Here is a 15,893-nt window from a genome sequence, read left to right as displayed (position 1 = left end):
TAAGAAATTTTAAGAGCACAACTAGCTGGCAAATGTCTTCCCTTAAGTTCAAATAGTTAATCACAGTTGAGAATAATTTTCCGCATCCAAACATGGACTGATTACCAACTAAGAAAACATTTTAAAATGTTTAAAATGTGTTTGGAGCTGTGTATAAATTAAGGCTTTGTTTGAGCCATTATAAGGTAGGGAGGCTACATTTCTGGGAACTCCTGGGTGAAATTTCCCAGTTTGAGAAACTCCAGATTATGCTGGCTCACTGCCTTAGCTCACAGACTTAGGTTCAAATGTACCTGTCCAGAGATGCATGTAAAATACCAAACCTGTTTTCTCCATTCTTATCCTGTTTTCCTGAAGAAACTTCTCACTGAATTTCTTTGATGTGTTTCACTAGAAATAAAAGCATTCACAGGCTTGTCTCTCTATTAGGATCAGACCCATCAGGTCTCTTCTACTGGTCAAGCCCTCACTTTGAATATATGTATCTCATCTTTTGTGTTTATTTTCTAATATGACTTTTCTAGCATTCATTTTCAGCTGTCCTACATCCACTTGTCAGATATCTTGGTTTTTAAAGTTTAAAATGAGTAAATTAGATTTAACATCAACATCAATGGGACTAATCATAAGTATGTTTGTTAGAGAAGACATGATTAATTTACAAAGTTAAAGTGTGAGAAAACACAACTGCTAAATATAAAATCAAATGCTCTTGACTTCTTAAATTTTTATAAACTAATATATTTAAACATTAAATGTGTTTTTGTAAATTGCAAATGAACAGTTTCTGGGTCTTCTGTTTCTGGGTCTTCACTAAAGCAAACTTACTAAGAGTTCAAGATTCTGTCAGGTGTAATTTATATGTAAAGAGTATAAGAGCTTTCAGTTGGGTTTCAACATAAAAGTATTTCACCTTATTAAATGGTGTAATTTGTCTAAATATAGACATTTTATAAGGGTTATTTCAGAATGCAAGTTTTAAAAAAGATATCAACAGCTGAGAAATAAATATATTTTTTAGGTATGAAAATGTATTTTCCTTACAAAGTATAACTTACATGCAAGATGGAATTCTAGCTTTCAGCACTAAAACTGACCTAAATTAAATAAAGGGGTAAATAACTGTAAAGTTATAGACATTAAAGGAAAAAATCCAGTACTCTTACTTTGAAACTGACTTGCATGTTTAAGACTAATATGTGGCAACTAAAGTTAAGAAATAAAAGGGCCCCAAAAAGAAAATAGCCAATATTTGGCCCTTTCCCTCTGAGTCAGCTTGAACTCAAGAAAATAAGGGGACTTCTCTAAGGGCTTGGATACTTTGGGCCATATCACCTCTTGATCAGGGAGATTTATGAGACCCTGGAGAACAAAAAGTTAATCAGTGCACATGCTGCAAAGGAGGAGGCTCATTGGAGAAGGAGACATCCCTTATGCTTTTGCATAATCAAAGAGACTCTGACCCATCTTAGATGATGGCACTAAAAGAACTAAAAGGCTGCTCACAAGATCCCAAGATTGACTCCCTGAGGGAACTCAGCTGACTCTTAACAATAGACAGAAACAAGGTCAATTGACAAAGTTGGTGTTAAAAACTCAGCCAAAACAGTTATAACCAATGTACAGCCATACTTGGGCATTTAAAAGAAAAGACAACAGTTTTATTTTTTCCTAATGGAATTTAAGTTATACACTTCTATTATCACAACAAAGAGTAAGACTAGAAGCTAAAAAGATGTATTCTTAGACAGGAGTACCTGATAACCATCAAGAGACTGTCAGAATGAAAAGGTTTTTTTTTTTCCTTTACTTAATTTAAAGACTACTAATCTTCCTAAACTCCTACATAGACAGACTTGATCTGTTCACTAGTATGATTATCTAGCCCTATGTTTTAGACAGCTTAACTATATCCTATGGGCATGTATGAAATAAAAAAACTAAGTATTGAGTTTACATTCCTAATAATTCTAGCAATGTAACTAATATCCTTTACAGTTGTATATTTCCAAATGGAAGCCATGTCCTCACTGGCTCTGCCATGGGAAAAACTTCCTAGCTCTTACACTTCCTGGTGAAACATTAGTGGTTTCTATCATCATCATGATATTCATTGACATATTCCATGCTACAGTATTTATTTTTTATTAATCTCATTCCAATATTCATGTCATTTTGTTTTTCTCATAGAAGCACCCACCTCTCAGTTGACTTTATTTACAACATGTTCTTTCTAAACCAGACTTTTACCATGAGTCCCTAGACTGACCTAAACATTACTAAAAGGGTAACCCAAACTGCTTGCCCCATGTCAACCCTCTTAAAAGCCAGATTGGGCATAATCCATTCCCCCTTACAGCAATAAGGATTCCCTTAATCCTTAAGGGGGGTGGAATTGAGATGGGGCCAAATGACAATCAGTGTAGATAATGAATGATTTGGTCAGGAATATGGGGGCTGATTTAAAAGGAAATAAAATGCTAATAACTCCAGAGCCCTCCTTCAACTTGTTGCCAAGGTTATCTGCATCCAGGGAATTATTCCTCCCAGCAAGAAGATGTGAATGAATACCCCCTGGCAGCCCTCTTTCTTGCCTTCCTGGATAAATATGGAAAATAGGGAGACATACTCTCTGGACCTCTTCCCACCTTTGGCCCCAAAGGCAGGATGGAAGGTGATGTACAATGAAAGGAAGTGACTCACGGAGAAAGAGATTCAACCAAGAGATTTATTGGGGGGCTGCCCAAAGAGGAAATAAAGGAGAGGCAGAGAGAGGAGAGCAGAGAGCCTGAGCTTGTAAGCTTTGGCATAAGAAGGGTTGTGTAGGTGACTTGGTGGGTGCTGATTGGCAGGGTGACTCCAGAACAGCGAGCAGACACTGCATCCACCTGGGATTGATCGAGAAAACCTTTGAATTTGTTGCTCTTCAGCTTGGTGCCCTTCATGGAGGAGGGGGAGGAATAAGGGATTCTGTGATGTTCTCGGGAGTCCAAAACTTACCTTCAGCTGGGAGTCTCCCACACACTAACATACAAGAGAAGGAAGGAAACCTGAAATCTGTCAAAGGTGTAGGACACCCCTACCTGCTTAGGTACAAGCCCCAGCCCCTTGCTCTATGGAGGAGTCTTTCTCTCTCTATTCTATCCTTCAAATAAAAGTTTTGACTCTTGCTTTGGCATTTCTTGGGTGTTTATTCTTCAACACCAGGGGAATGGGACCTGATCTTGATTTCTAGACTTGTTTCAGCATAACTAAGTGGCAAAATACTCCCTAGCATGTACAAGGCCCTAGGTTTAATAGTTCAAGGGGAAAAAAAAGGAGGAGGAGGAAAAAGAGGAAGAGGAGGAGGAAAAAGAAGAGGAGGAAGAGGAAGAGGAGGAGGAGGAGAGGAGGAAGAAGAAGAAAGTAAAAGTTTCCTGGTCAACTCTACACAGTGGCATGTACCAACAGTCCCAGTTTCTCAGGAAGTTTTCAGGAAGATACTTAAAACCAGGGTTTCAGAGCTAACCTGGAGAACATTGTATCTAAACAGCTCAGTATCTAAAAAAATTTTCTCATCAACACAAAATTATTGCTATATTTTCTTGTTTTCATAGGTAAGAGAAATGTGTTTTTTTTTTCATGATTCTAAAATTAAGAGGTTAAAGTCAGTGTAATGAGAATTATAATGTCTTATAGAGTGATTGATAATGATTGATAAGAACATTATGAATATATTGTTATATATATATGTATACATTGTGTGTGTGTGTGTGTGTGTGTGTGTGTGTGTGTGCTTGAGAAATTGAACCCAGAGATGTTTATTTTTTGAAACAGGGTCTCATTCAATTGCTGAGGCCAGCCTCAAACTTGCCATACTCCTGCTTCAGCCTCCCTGTCACTGGGGCTACATTTTGTGCCACCATGTCCAGGGCAATAAGATTATGTTTTAAACGCCAAATTTTAAAGCTTTTGATATTTTCATTTGTCATAATTTGGTATATCTGTATTAATGCATATTTAAAATACCTGCAAACTGAAATATGTTAAAATTAGTTAAATTTTAAAAGGTATATGTCCAGTGGGAGAAAAAAATTAGTATCTGGAAGAGGATTGATCCTTGAATAACAATCCAATTTTCAACAATATACAGTAAGAAGTTCTTGTTTTGTTTCATTAATGTATTGATTTTAGCACCATATATTTTGATTTCTTTGTAATTTTCAGGTATAAGTTTTTGCATTTTTAGATGTTATCACCTGAATCCATTAGAGCTATGAAATTGTATACTAAAAAAAAACAGCATACAAGGACTAGCAGTGTAGGTCAATAGTAAAGCACTCTCCTAGCACACCTGAGGCAAGGTCCTGGGGTGGATACCCAGTACCACATTAAACACACACAAGTACACATAGAATAACACAAAAATATTCACTAATAAACTCACTTAAGCACTCCACTAAAACATCTTCTTTCATTTAAACCTGGCATCTTGAGCCAGACATGGTGGCTAGGCCTGTAATCCCAGCTAATAATTAGTGGTTAAAGCAGGACGATCAGAAGTTTGAGGCCAGACTGTGCAGCATAGTGAAACTCCATTAAAAAAAAAAAAAAAAAAAACAAAGCAAGGTGCTGAAGTTGTAGCTCAGTGGGAGAGCAATGCTTGGAATGTGTGAGGCACTGGGTTACTAGGTTATGATACACAACACCACATAAAAATAATTTAATAAAGTAAATATGATAAAGAAATTGTGTCCATCTACCACTAAAAACATAAAAATAAAAATAGCAAAAATGAGATAAGCCAATCCCATAAAACCAAAAGCTAAATAAATGTTTTTTTTCTGATATGCAGCTAATAAGGGAGAGGGGATTCATTGGATTAGAAAAATGGGAATGAAGGAAAGGGAAGGGTGATGGGAATAAGAAAGACAGTAGAATGAATCAGATATAACTTTGCTATGTTCATATATGAACACACCACCAATAAAAACTCCACATCCTATATGACCCACAAGAATGAGAAGTTATACTCCATGTATATACAATATGTCAAAATATACTCTACTTCCAAATATATGTTTTAAAAACAAATAAAAATATTAAAAACCAAGAACCCAGCAAAAACCACACTAGCATCTTCCTTTCCCATCAATCTCAGCTGCAATGTAAAACATTTTTACAATGACAACTTATTAGAAAGTGAAATTAAAATTCTTGCAAGAGGCAGTATTTCATGATGACAACAGGACTGATTCTAGAATTCCACTTAAATTACTCAAAAAGCCAAAAACTAATAAGAATCTAGTCTCAAACAGCTAAAAATTGAAAAGGGGAAATATTTTAAAAATTAGTTGGCTCTTCTAAAGATGACTATGGGTTCACTACCAAACCTTTAAAGAATAGGGACCACTCCTTCTCAAAATCTACCAAGAAGTAGAAGAGGAAGGAACAATTCACAACTCATTTTACAATACTACTCTGATATCAAGCCAGACAAAGATATCACAGGAAAAAACTAAGACTCAGGCCCTTTATGAGTATAGATGCAAATGTCCTTTAAAAAATAGATAAAACCTAACAACCCAAAGTCAGCAGCATATTAAAAAGATTACATATCATTGTCACTGAAATTTATCACAGAAATACAAGGATAATTCAACTCATAAAAAAGGAATGTAACTGCATGGTGGCCCACATCTTTAATTCCAAAGACTGTAATGGCTCAACTGGTGGTAGAATTCAGAGGTAAAGCATCCCTGGGTTAAATCCCCAGTAGAGCTATCTCACAGACAAAAAAAAAAAAAGGTACATAGGAGATATTCTGAGACATTATCACCAAACTGGGAACTAGGGAGATGGCCAAGAATGACTGCAACATCATGTAGGAACTCATATTTGTGGTCAAATGTTCCTGCAGTAAATGCAACAGACATTTTAGAACTAATCTCCTCAGATCATTACAAGAATTGGCAATATTGGTAATCACATCTGTGATTGGAGAAAAATATGCCCAATCTCACACCTGAGGCTGGGATGGAAGATTTTGAAAATAGAAATAAGATATTACCACACAAAAGAGTAGAAAGTGGCTAAAAGTTCACACTAAAATCTGGAATACATTTTACTAAGCTAAGAATGGTTTCTTGCACATAACTACTATGTGTAGAAAGGTATTGTACCATAAAGTGCATTCTTATTACATACTAGGTCGTTAGTTCATAAATTGATTTTCCCCCAGTATCTTCACTTCTAGGTCCTGGTCAGTCATGCTGATAATTAATAAACACTAAAGCCTGGAATATTGTTAATTGTGTCGTACACCACATTAATAGTGAAGGAAAAATCAACATGATCATTTGATGCAGAAAAAGCATTTGACAAAATCTAATACAATTAAAAAAGACACACACACAAAACAAAGATAAAAGGAAAATTCCTCAACCTTATGAAATGAATTTATGAAAACATCTAACATATTTACTAAAAGACACAGGCACAGAAATTAGGCAAGAAAAAAAATTAAAGAATCCACTTGAAAAAAAAGAAGAAAAACTATCTATTTGCAGATGGCAACATTTCGCATACAGAAAACCCTAATCCAGTTGTGGCAATGAACTCCTGTAACACCTTGGGAGGCTATGTGGCAGGCTAAGACCTCCGTCCACAAGTTGGAGGCCAACCTGCTCAATTTAGTGACACCATGTCTGAAAATAAAAAAGGGCTGGGGATGTGCCTAAGTGGTAGTGTCCTTACCTACAATGCATGAGGTCCTCAGTTTGTTTGATCCCAGTACCACAATCTCTCTCTCTCTCTCTCTCTCTCTCTCTCTCTCTCTCATACACACACACACACACACACAGACACACACAAACACACAATAATAAAGAATACACACACACACAATCATTAGAACTAATAATAAAAGTTTCCTTTTGCTATGATTATTGCTGTTGCCACATTTTAAGGATGAAAAAATGCTAAGTGTCTTGCCCATGGTCAAAGAGCCAGACAACATTGGTTCCTGAGCTTGGGTCTTCAGAGAACAATGCTGTTACCTTCCAGGAGCCATTTGTCCCAGCCCCTCAGAGCTTCCCCCATACCCCAGGAAACATGCTTCTCTGAACCTTGAACAGAAAGACAGGACAACATATAAAGTGGCAAAAGGTATTTATAAGGATTAAGCAGTCATGGGGGTCATGGCACTTCCAATAGGCGAGTGAGTGAGGACTCAGGCCCCAAAGGCCTGCATGTGGAGATTATATCCTGGTGTCATGTGCTCATCCTGGGAAGATAAACACAGAGTCAGTATATAAGGACTCTTCCTAAACTCCACCCCTTAGCTCACAGTCAAGTCCCTGGGACCCTGGGGGCAAGACAAAGGAGAAGACTGGCACAACAAGTCATTAAAAGGGCCCTTGGGGGGCACTATAAGTTACCCATTCCACTATACTCCAAATGGTTCACTCCAGATGTTTCACATGAGACTTCAAGTAACAATTTCCAATAAAAAACATAATCACCTTTAAATTATTCTACATGACTAGACTAATCTCAGTTGTCATTAATAGCTGAAGAAACTGAGACCCAGGACACAAGGCCAACCAACTAGTTAGCACTGCAGTCTTTTCTTTTTGTCTCTCCAGGGACACCTGGGTGTGCTCTGAAGTGCAGTGACTTGGATGCTATGCTTTCTATGCCCATTATCCTCTTTAAACTCCAACAGCTTCTGCTTCACAGCCAGCCCCACATCAGGAGCTTCCTCCATCACATGTGCAACCCACAGACACCCCTTTCCCAATGCACACTGACTACTGTTTACCTCCTAAGTAGCTGCAGCCTTGGGAGGGGTGGGTTGCCAACATGAGTTGAAATCCAGAGGTTGAGAGTTGGGCCCCGGGAGGTCTGTGAGATGATATGCTAGACAGTATCTTCGTGAACACAGGGCCTCCATTGACTCCTTCTCTTTCCACTTCTCCTTCTGGAGCCACACAGCGTCTGACATGTACCTAGGAAGTGATAGGCCAAATGAAAGGGGTCACTACTCACCTTGTCCAAGTCTCCCTGATGGCCCTCATCTCCTTAGCTTGGAAAGCGTAAATCCCAGGGCTTTCATCTAGGATCTGCATTCAGAATGCAGTTCCCCTCTACCTCATTTCTTGAGTCAAGAACCTAGAAAGGCACAAAGAAAAAAGTTCCCAGAGGCTCCCAAAGTGCCATGGAGAAAGGAACAGTGAGTGTCAGGGCCTGGATGCTGGGGTAAGGGACAAGGGAACAAAATCCAGCTTCACCCCACCCTACCAGGCCCAGGTCCACGACTTGAGCCTCTGGTTTACCAATTCACTTGGGTTCCAGTGGTTCACAGAAGGTGATATAAGAGTTTCTGACACAGCCCTGGTCGAAGGGGCTGTCCTCCTAAGGGAATTGGCCCTGGAGGGAGATGGGGTTGGGAAGAGGAGGTCAGAACCAGAAGGATAGGGCAAAGCCATTTTCTAATGTCCTTACCTAAGTTGTTCAGCTAAGCCAGGGCTCAACCCAGGCCTGGAGCAAGACTCCAGGATCAGGAAAGCCCAAGAGTGACCCAAGGTCCCCTACCTTCCCAGGCTCCTAGGAATGATCTCCCTTGACCTGCTTGTGATCAAGCTTTCCCCAGACTCTGCTGACACTGCATTCACCCCTCCTGCCTTCTCAGGGCTCTTCATCACCATATGCCTCCCTGTGCAGCATCCTTGATCTGTCTCCATTGGACACTCATGCCCTCCAACCATGTCCTTCTAGACACCTTGTAAGACCTTTCTTGTGATGCTTCACAACTTCTCCAAAGAGAGTGTTCCCACCCTAGTCCTACTTTACTTTCCCACCTCTCATTTTTTTTTCTAAAAGTATCCCTTCATTGAATTTCACTATCAGGGAGGGTAGTGGTATCATGGATGCTCCATCATATTTTCCCAGTAAAAAATCACATGGCCTAGGACAATCTGGGCTAAAGGCCTTCAGTACACAAAGCAGTGAAGGTCACACACAAAGGTCAAGTCCTTCCCTAGACACTTCCTGGCTTCTCCTCTTCCTTATTCCACTTTTCCCTCACTCTATCCATCAGCCCCACCCCACCTCCTCATTCAAGACCATGCTGGGTCTCACCCCAGCTTAAAGAGTTTTAACCAGCAAATATTCTGCACAAGAGTAAGTGGCCCAGCAGCAATTTTGTCCAACTCTTTCAAGACTCATGCATAGAGATTTTGATCTTCAACACTACTCTCTATTACGCAGAACTAAGACTCCACATTAGCTTTTCTACTGAGATGGGCCACTGAGAAGAGAAATCCATACAGGCTCTTATGTGAGCCAGGTGATCTTTTTTGCTGTTTTTTTGGATTGGGGAGATGCTCAGGCCCCCAGTAAAATTTTTGGTTTGGAGTATTTACTAATCTCTGTCAAGAAGCTGGTTTGTAAGCAGATATTCTTCCTGATATTTTTCCCCATTATCTCCAGGAAGAAGCCCTTGATTAATTTCCTCAAATGATCTTGTAGAATTTGGAGTTACTAATAATAATCCTATTTTGCTTAATAGGTGTCTTCCCCATAGGTTTACTAGTAAGGACTCTAACACGTAAGGTTTAAAACCTCCACTGTTCCCATCAGGATCCTCCCAATGGAGATAATTTGCACTTTGAGCAGGCTGTGAGATTTGTCCAATTCCCTCTAAGTTAGCTGGTTCTATATGTAAGGGCCAATTCTTAGGCCAGAAGAGACTGGATAGGACTGATATATCTGCTCCAGTGTCCACTACACCTTTGAACTCTTTATGATTAATTTTAAGTTCCAGTAAGAAGCATTCCTGCTGCATTAATTGAGCAATTAATTACAGTACACTCTTTTTGGGAGGTTGGAAACCAAATTTAATTGTGGATGTCCATCCAAATTACAGGATAATAAAAGTAATTGAGTAATTGTATTTTTTGGAGTAAACCGAAGGGCAAAATTTGACTTTACAGTAACATTTAATTCTCCTTCAAAATAAGAATCTACTACTCCAGGTATCACCATGATGGCCCCTTTTAAATTGTTACTTCCCAAAATTAAACCTATACTTTCTCTAGGGATTGGCCCCAAAATACCAGTAGGAATTTGTTGTGGTTCTGGATGTTCAGTAGCAGGCTCATTTGAAGATGGAATGAATCCTGAAGGGAACTCACTTCTACTTTCAGAATGCGGGGGTGGGTGGAGGAAATCCAGCTCTTGGGGGAAGGTCTTGAGAAAAACACTTCCATGCACAGACATCTGGCATTGGAAAAAATGGAGGGGGTGGTGGGCCTGGTGGAAAATAATCTTGAGGTGCTCCATACCTGTTTCCTGGAGGAGGCAGAGGGAAAAATGGTCCTCTTCTCGTGAACTGACTCCTTGGGTCCACAGGAAACAATTCACCTCTGACTGGAGGGAAAGGTGCCAACAATGAGCCAGAGCCAGTTGCTTGGTTTTCAGCAGAGAGAGATGAATCAGGCACATTGGTATCACCAGGATCAAATTTGGTCTCCTTTCTACTGGATTGACTTTCTGAAGACATAGGCCAATCCTCTTTATCCAAAGAAGGCATATTAGAACTTCTGAGTTCTGCTGGTCGCGATGGTCTACCATAATTCGAATAACATCCACCTTGCCAAGGAGGACCCAATGATGAGGGACCATTGGGGGAATTCTTTCTGCCCAATGCTGCCTTTGAAACACCAAGTGCACAGGGATCTTTCTCTACAAGTTCAAACTGAAGCTCCCTTTCAGTTAACTTTTGTCCATTGCGAGCCTTTTGTTTCATGAAATAATGGAGGTTTCTTTCAGCAATCCAAGCCGCCAATTCACTCTCATGTGCTTTTTTCTCAGAGTAAATAATCTTCCCCTGACAGGACTGAATGGTTCTCTCCAATTCTTCTTCAAGATATTTGGCTCGTTTTCTGTAGGTCTCCAGCTCTTTCTTCATATGGCCCATCTCTTCTTTGACCTTGGAAAGTTTCTTCTCTTGCTCCACCCGGTAGTTTTCCTCTACTCTGAGTTTCCCATAGAGTTTCATCCTATTTTCTTGATAGTGTTCCATTATGACTTTACATTTCTGCTGAAGGTTCTCCTTCTCACCTTCAAGCCGTGTATTCTCTGACAGCAAGGTTGCCTGTTCAGTCTTCAGACTTCTAATCTGTTCTCCAAGGTCTTCCTTTGTTTTCTCTACTTCAGATAAGAAAGCACAAGTTTGATATCTTTGTCCTTCTAAGTTTTCTAAGGAGGCCTTTAGCTTAGCACCATCAATCAGTTTCTTTAAAGCTCCTTTTGGCTCATCATCCAAGTGAGCACCAATTCTTGATTCACTCCTCATTCCCCATTCCAAGTTGCCAACATCTGTTTGGGCTCCCGCGCTTGGAGAAGACCTATCTTTCATCTTCAGCAAGCCTTCAGTCAGAGACTCCTCGTGATTTTCTTTATCACTTTGAACTTTTCCTGCATGGACTTGAGAGTCTTCCAATGTGGTGCTCTCTTTACATTGGACACATCCTTGTTCCCTCCATGCTTCAGCTTCTCCTTTTATGATTGGTTTCTGACATTGCTGAAGCTGGGAACTTACATCCAAAGCTTCTTTCATTGCCAGCTGAAGTCCTTCCTCACTCATTTGAAGCAGTCTCAGGTTTGTTTTACTTTCAGTTATTTGTGATCTGAGGGATCCTAATTCACCTTCGAGGGACTTTATCCTTCTCGATATATCTGCCATGATTTCATCCTGTTTACAATGTCTGGCCTTTTGCTCTTCTAGCTCTTTTCCTAGAAAGAGTCTTTCATCCCCATGGCTAGGTTTGGACCTATGCAGCTTTTCATAGGTTGCCTTTAAATTTGGGGCTTCTCTTGGACCCTTCTCAAAACTGCCACCCTTTAAAGTTGACTCTATGCCTTCATGCTCTTTTTGAATAAGGCTAACTTTTTCAAGTAGTTCACACTTTTCTTCAATTCTTCTAGAAAGTTTTAGAGCCAGCTGTTTTTCTCTTCCCACATAAAGCCTGCTTTTAACACACTGAAAACGTCTTAACAAAAACAAGAGAAGACAAAAACATCCAATAGCTCTACACATCACCAAATCCCAAGGAACGCCATAAGGATTAGGGCCTGGCTTCATGTCTTCAGACAATGCTGCCACAACCCTTCCTACTTCTTCCAGGACCACCCTCTAATATGGCTGTGGACACTCAGGTCAGTTTGCTCAGGAATTCCAACCTGCACCAGGCAACGGAGCAGACCACTGAGAACCCCTGCAAGGGGGGTGGGGTTGTGATGTGGGGAGCCGGGGTGAAGGACTCCCAGGAGCCTTGTGGTGCTCAAGTGCCCATCAGGGGTGTCTTGGCCCCTTCCTTCCCTACCCAGTGCATCCTGAAGTGCCAGGGGTTCAGGTCCCTTCCACTCCAGCCAGAGAGGAGTCCTCTCCATGCCACTCACCCCTGAGTTTGGTTTAGGCTAGGCCAAGATGGAGCTTCTTATGAAATTTCTATACAGTCATAATACCACTCAGTTTGATGTCATGCAAATTCTAAAGCTTTCTAAACTGTCTCAACAGATTTTAGGTCATATTCTTATATGTGTACTGCTTGCCCTTTTGTTTTAATGACCCATTCCTTTCCCTGCTTTTGTCCTCTCCCTTTTTTCTTCCTTCCTTCCTTCCTCCCTCCCTTTCTTCATTTTTTCCTTGTTTTCTTCCTTTCATCCTTCCTCCCTTCCTCCCTCCCTCCCTTCTTTTTTCTCCCTTCCCTCCCTTTTCTTTTCTTGCAGTATTGGGCTTTAAATTCCAAGGCCTTCTGCATGCTTGGCCAGCTCACTACCACTGAGCTACCTCCCCAGACCTGCTGACTCTTTCTAGGATGGTCATTTGAATTATTTCTAACAGAAAAAACTCTCATGATACACTACTTTCTTTCTTTTTTCTTTTTAATTTTTTAGCTGGGTTAATGACTTATGTTTCTTTTTTTTAAGTTTACCCTTAATATTGTTTTTATTAAGTTTTATTTTTATAGAGCAAGCAACCATAAAAATTAAACAACTGGTTAAATAAGAACTGTTATTTTAGATCATTGTACTGTCATTTTTTTAACTTTATTTTTTTTAGTTATACATGACAGCAGAATGTATTTTGACATATAATACATACATGGAATGTACATACATCATTCATATTGTCTATTCTATTCTGTTGCCCTTCCTGTCCTCCTTACTCCTCCCCTCTTCTCCCATCCTTTCTCTCTATCCAATCTAATGTGACACACTTTTTTTTTCTTTTTCTCATTACAACATCATATATGTATTCTGTATAACAATGAGCTTCTCCTTCCATTTTCCGTGCAACTCCCCTTCTCCCTCTTTTTCCCTCCCACCTTTCTTCCCTATTAGTGGTAGTCTTCTTCTCATGCTCTTATTCCCTATCCCATTTTGAGTTACCCCCCTTATATCAGAGAAGACATTCAGCATTTGTTTTTTAGGGATTGGCTCACTTCACTTAGCATAATCTGCTCTAATGCCATCCATTTGCCTGCAAATGCCATGGTCTTGTTATTTTTTAGTGCTGAGTAATATTCCATTGTGTATAAATGCCACCTTTTTTAATCCATTCATCTATTGAAGGGCATCTAGGTTGGTTCCACATTCTAGCTATTATGAATTGTGCTGCTATAAACATTGATGTGGCTGTGTCCCTGTAGTATGTTCTTTTTAGGTCTTTTTGCTATAGTCCGAGAAGGGGAATAGCTGGGTCAAATGGTGGTTCCATTCCCAGCTTTCTAAGTAATCTCCATGCTGCTTTCCAAATTGGCTGCACCAATTTGCAGTCCCACCAGCAATGTATGAGTGTATCTTTTCCCCCACAACCTCACCAGTACTTATTGTTGTTTGACTTCATAATGGCTGCCATTCTTATTGGAGTGAGATGGTATCTTAGAGTAGTTTCAATTTTAATTTCTCTGATTGCTAGAGATGGTGAGCATTTTTTCATGTATTTGTTGATTGATTGTATATCCTATTCTGAGAAGTTTCTGTTCAAGTCCTTGGCCCATTTGTTGATTGGGTCATTTAATTTTTGTTGTTTAACTTTTTGGGTTCTTTATATACTCTAGAGATTAGAGCTCTATCTGATGTTTGAGGGGTAAAAATTTGTTCCCAGGATGTAGGCTCCCTATTCACCTCAGATATTATTTCTCTTGCTGAGAACAAACTTTTTAGTTTGAATTCCTCCCATTTGTTGATTCTTGGTTTTAACTCTTGTGCTATAGGTGTTATTAAGAAATTTGGGGCCTGCCCCCACATGATGAAGATTAGGGCCAACTTTATCTTCTTTTACATGCAGAGTCTCTGATCTGATTCCTAGCTCCTTGATCCATTTTCAGTTGACTTTTTTGCATGGTAAGAGAAAGGGATTCAATTTCATTTTGTTGCATATGGATTTCCAGTTCTCCCAGCACCATTTGTTGAAGATGCTATCCTTTCTCCATTGCACGGTTTTAGCACCTTTGTCTAATATAAGGTAGTTGTAACTTTGTGGATTTGTCTCTGTGTCCTCTATTTTGTACCATTGGTCTACCAGCTTGTTTTGGTGCCAGTACCATGCTGTTTTTGTTACTATTGCTCTATAGTATAGTTTAAAATCTGGAATCGCGATGCCACCAATTTCACTCTGCCACTCGCCCGGGCCTAGGCCGCAGCTGGGCTCCGCCTCGCCGGGCTACGCAGGCGGCGGGGCTGCGGCACCAGCCGGGCGGCACCATGGCGGCGGCGGCGGCGGCTTCTTCCCAGGCGCCGGCGTCGACTGCGACGGCAGAGCCCGAGGCGGGAGACGAGGACAGCCGCGAGGTCCGAGTGCTGCAGAGCCTACAGGGCAAGATCTGTAGGCGGCCCGGGCTGAGGGGCTTCCCCAGCGGCAGCGGCCGCACGGCTGAGGGGGCAATGGGCGCGCTGGGTTGGCGTCGCCGAGCGGCGCTGGATGGTGGGCCGAGGGGGCCGGTGAGGCGGGCGCGGGCGAGGCTGGAGGGGGTGTGTTGGGGGAGGCGTCGCCTGGACGGGGCGGCGTGGGCTGCGGCCACCCCTCTGGGGAGGGAGTGGAGAGCGGGCAGCGCCGGCGGAGGCGGCCTGGGCGCGCGGGCGTGAGGGGCTCGGCGGCTGGGCGCGGCCGGGGGCGCGGCCCGGGGGCGTGAGGAGCTTCTGGCCGCCTTAGGACGCAGTAGCTTGTAATAGGAAAACCTTAAGAGGTTTTCCTATTACAAGCTACTAAATCTTGCAATAAAGTTATCATCTTAAAACGTATTTATGTTTGTCCACTGGTTTCTTCAGGATAAATTATTATCAATGGAAAAGTCAAAGGCACACAACCCACCAACAACCCCTTTAGATCCTTCTATTCATGTTGACACTTACTCTCCACACTGATTATTTCAATTCCTTTTTAGTTATGTATCATTCAAAAGTATTTGTCTTGTCCTCCTTCCTAGGGACTAGGACTATGATTATTATTAACAGAACACACAGTTCCTGTCCTCCTCGAGTGACTATCCAAGGGAGAGAGAAGACCCCCACACCACACTACCGCCCATTCCTCACTATAACTAAGATGAGCCAAGGAAAAAAGTACAGTTTTTCTAAGAACACAGGAATTTTAGGAGCCCCTGATACACCCTAAAGGGTCTGCAAGAGCTTCCACAAGGAGTGACAGCTCTGGGCAGGGATGAGGCTTTTAATACAAATCAGGGAAAACAGGGTCATGGGGAGCCTGCAGGAAATGCCGTGAGCGAAGGGGACAGTGCAGCCAACTATGGCACAGGAAATGCCAGTCAGGAAACAGATGCTAACAAAGCTGGCCTGCATGAGGGGCACAATCTGGATCTGTTCCAGGGCGTGTGTGTTAAACA

The 15,893-nt window shown here is 41.2% G+C and overlaps 1 protein-coding gene and 1 long non-coding RNA gene across 2 annotated transcripts in view; one reads left to right on the top strand and one right to left on the bottom strand.

Moving 5' to 3' along the window:
* LOC308646678 overlaps positions 1-15,893 on the top strand; it is a 1,527,418-nt gene that overhangs the window by 782,481 nt on the left and 729,044 nt on the right. The window lies entirely within an intron of this gene.
* Positions 9,710-12,645, bottom strand: LOC308647855 (melanoma inhibitory activity protein 2-like). Its single transcript, XM_081292357.1, is given in 2 exon segments — positions 9,710-10,200; positions 10,202-12,645. Coding segments are annotated over 2 exon segments (2,289 nt in total). The 5' UTR covers positions 12,128-12,645; the 3' UTR covers positions 9,710-9,837.

Source organism: Spermophilus citellus (genome assembly GCF_964194105.1).
Source record: "Spermophilus citellus genome assembly, chromosome: 4".
Classification (NCBI taxonomy): domain Eukaryota; kingdom Metazoa; phylum Chordata; class Mammalia; order Rodentia; family Sciuridae; genus Spermophilus; species Spermophilus citellus.
This window is presented reverse-complemented; position numbering and strand designations above follow the sequence as displayed.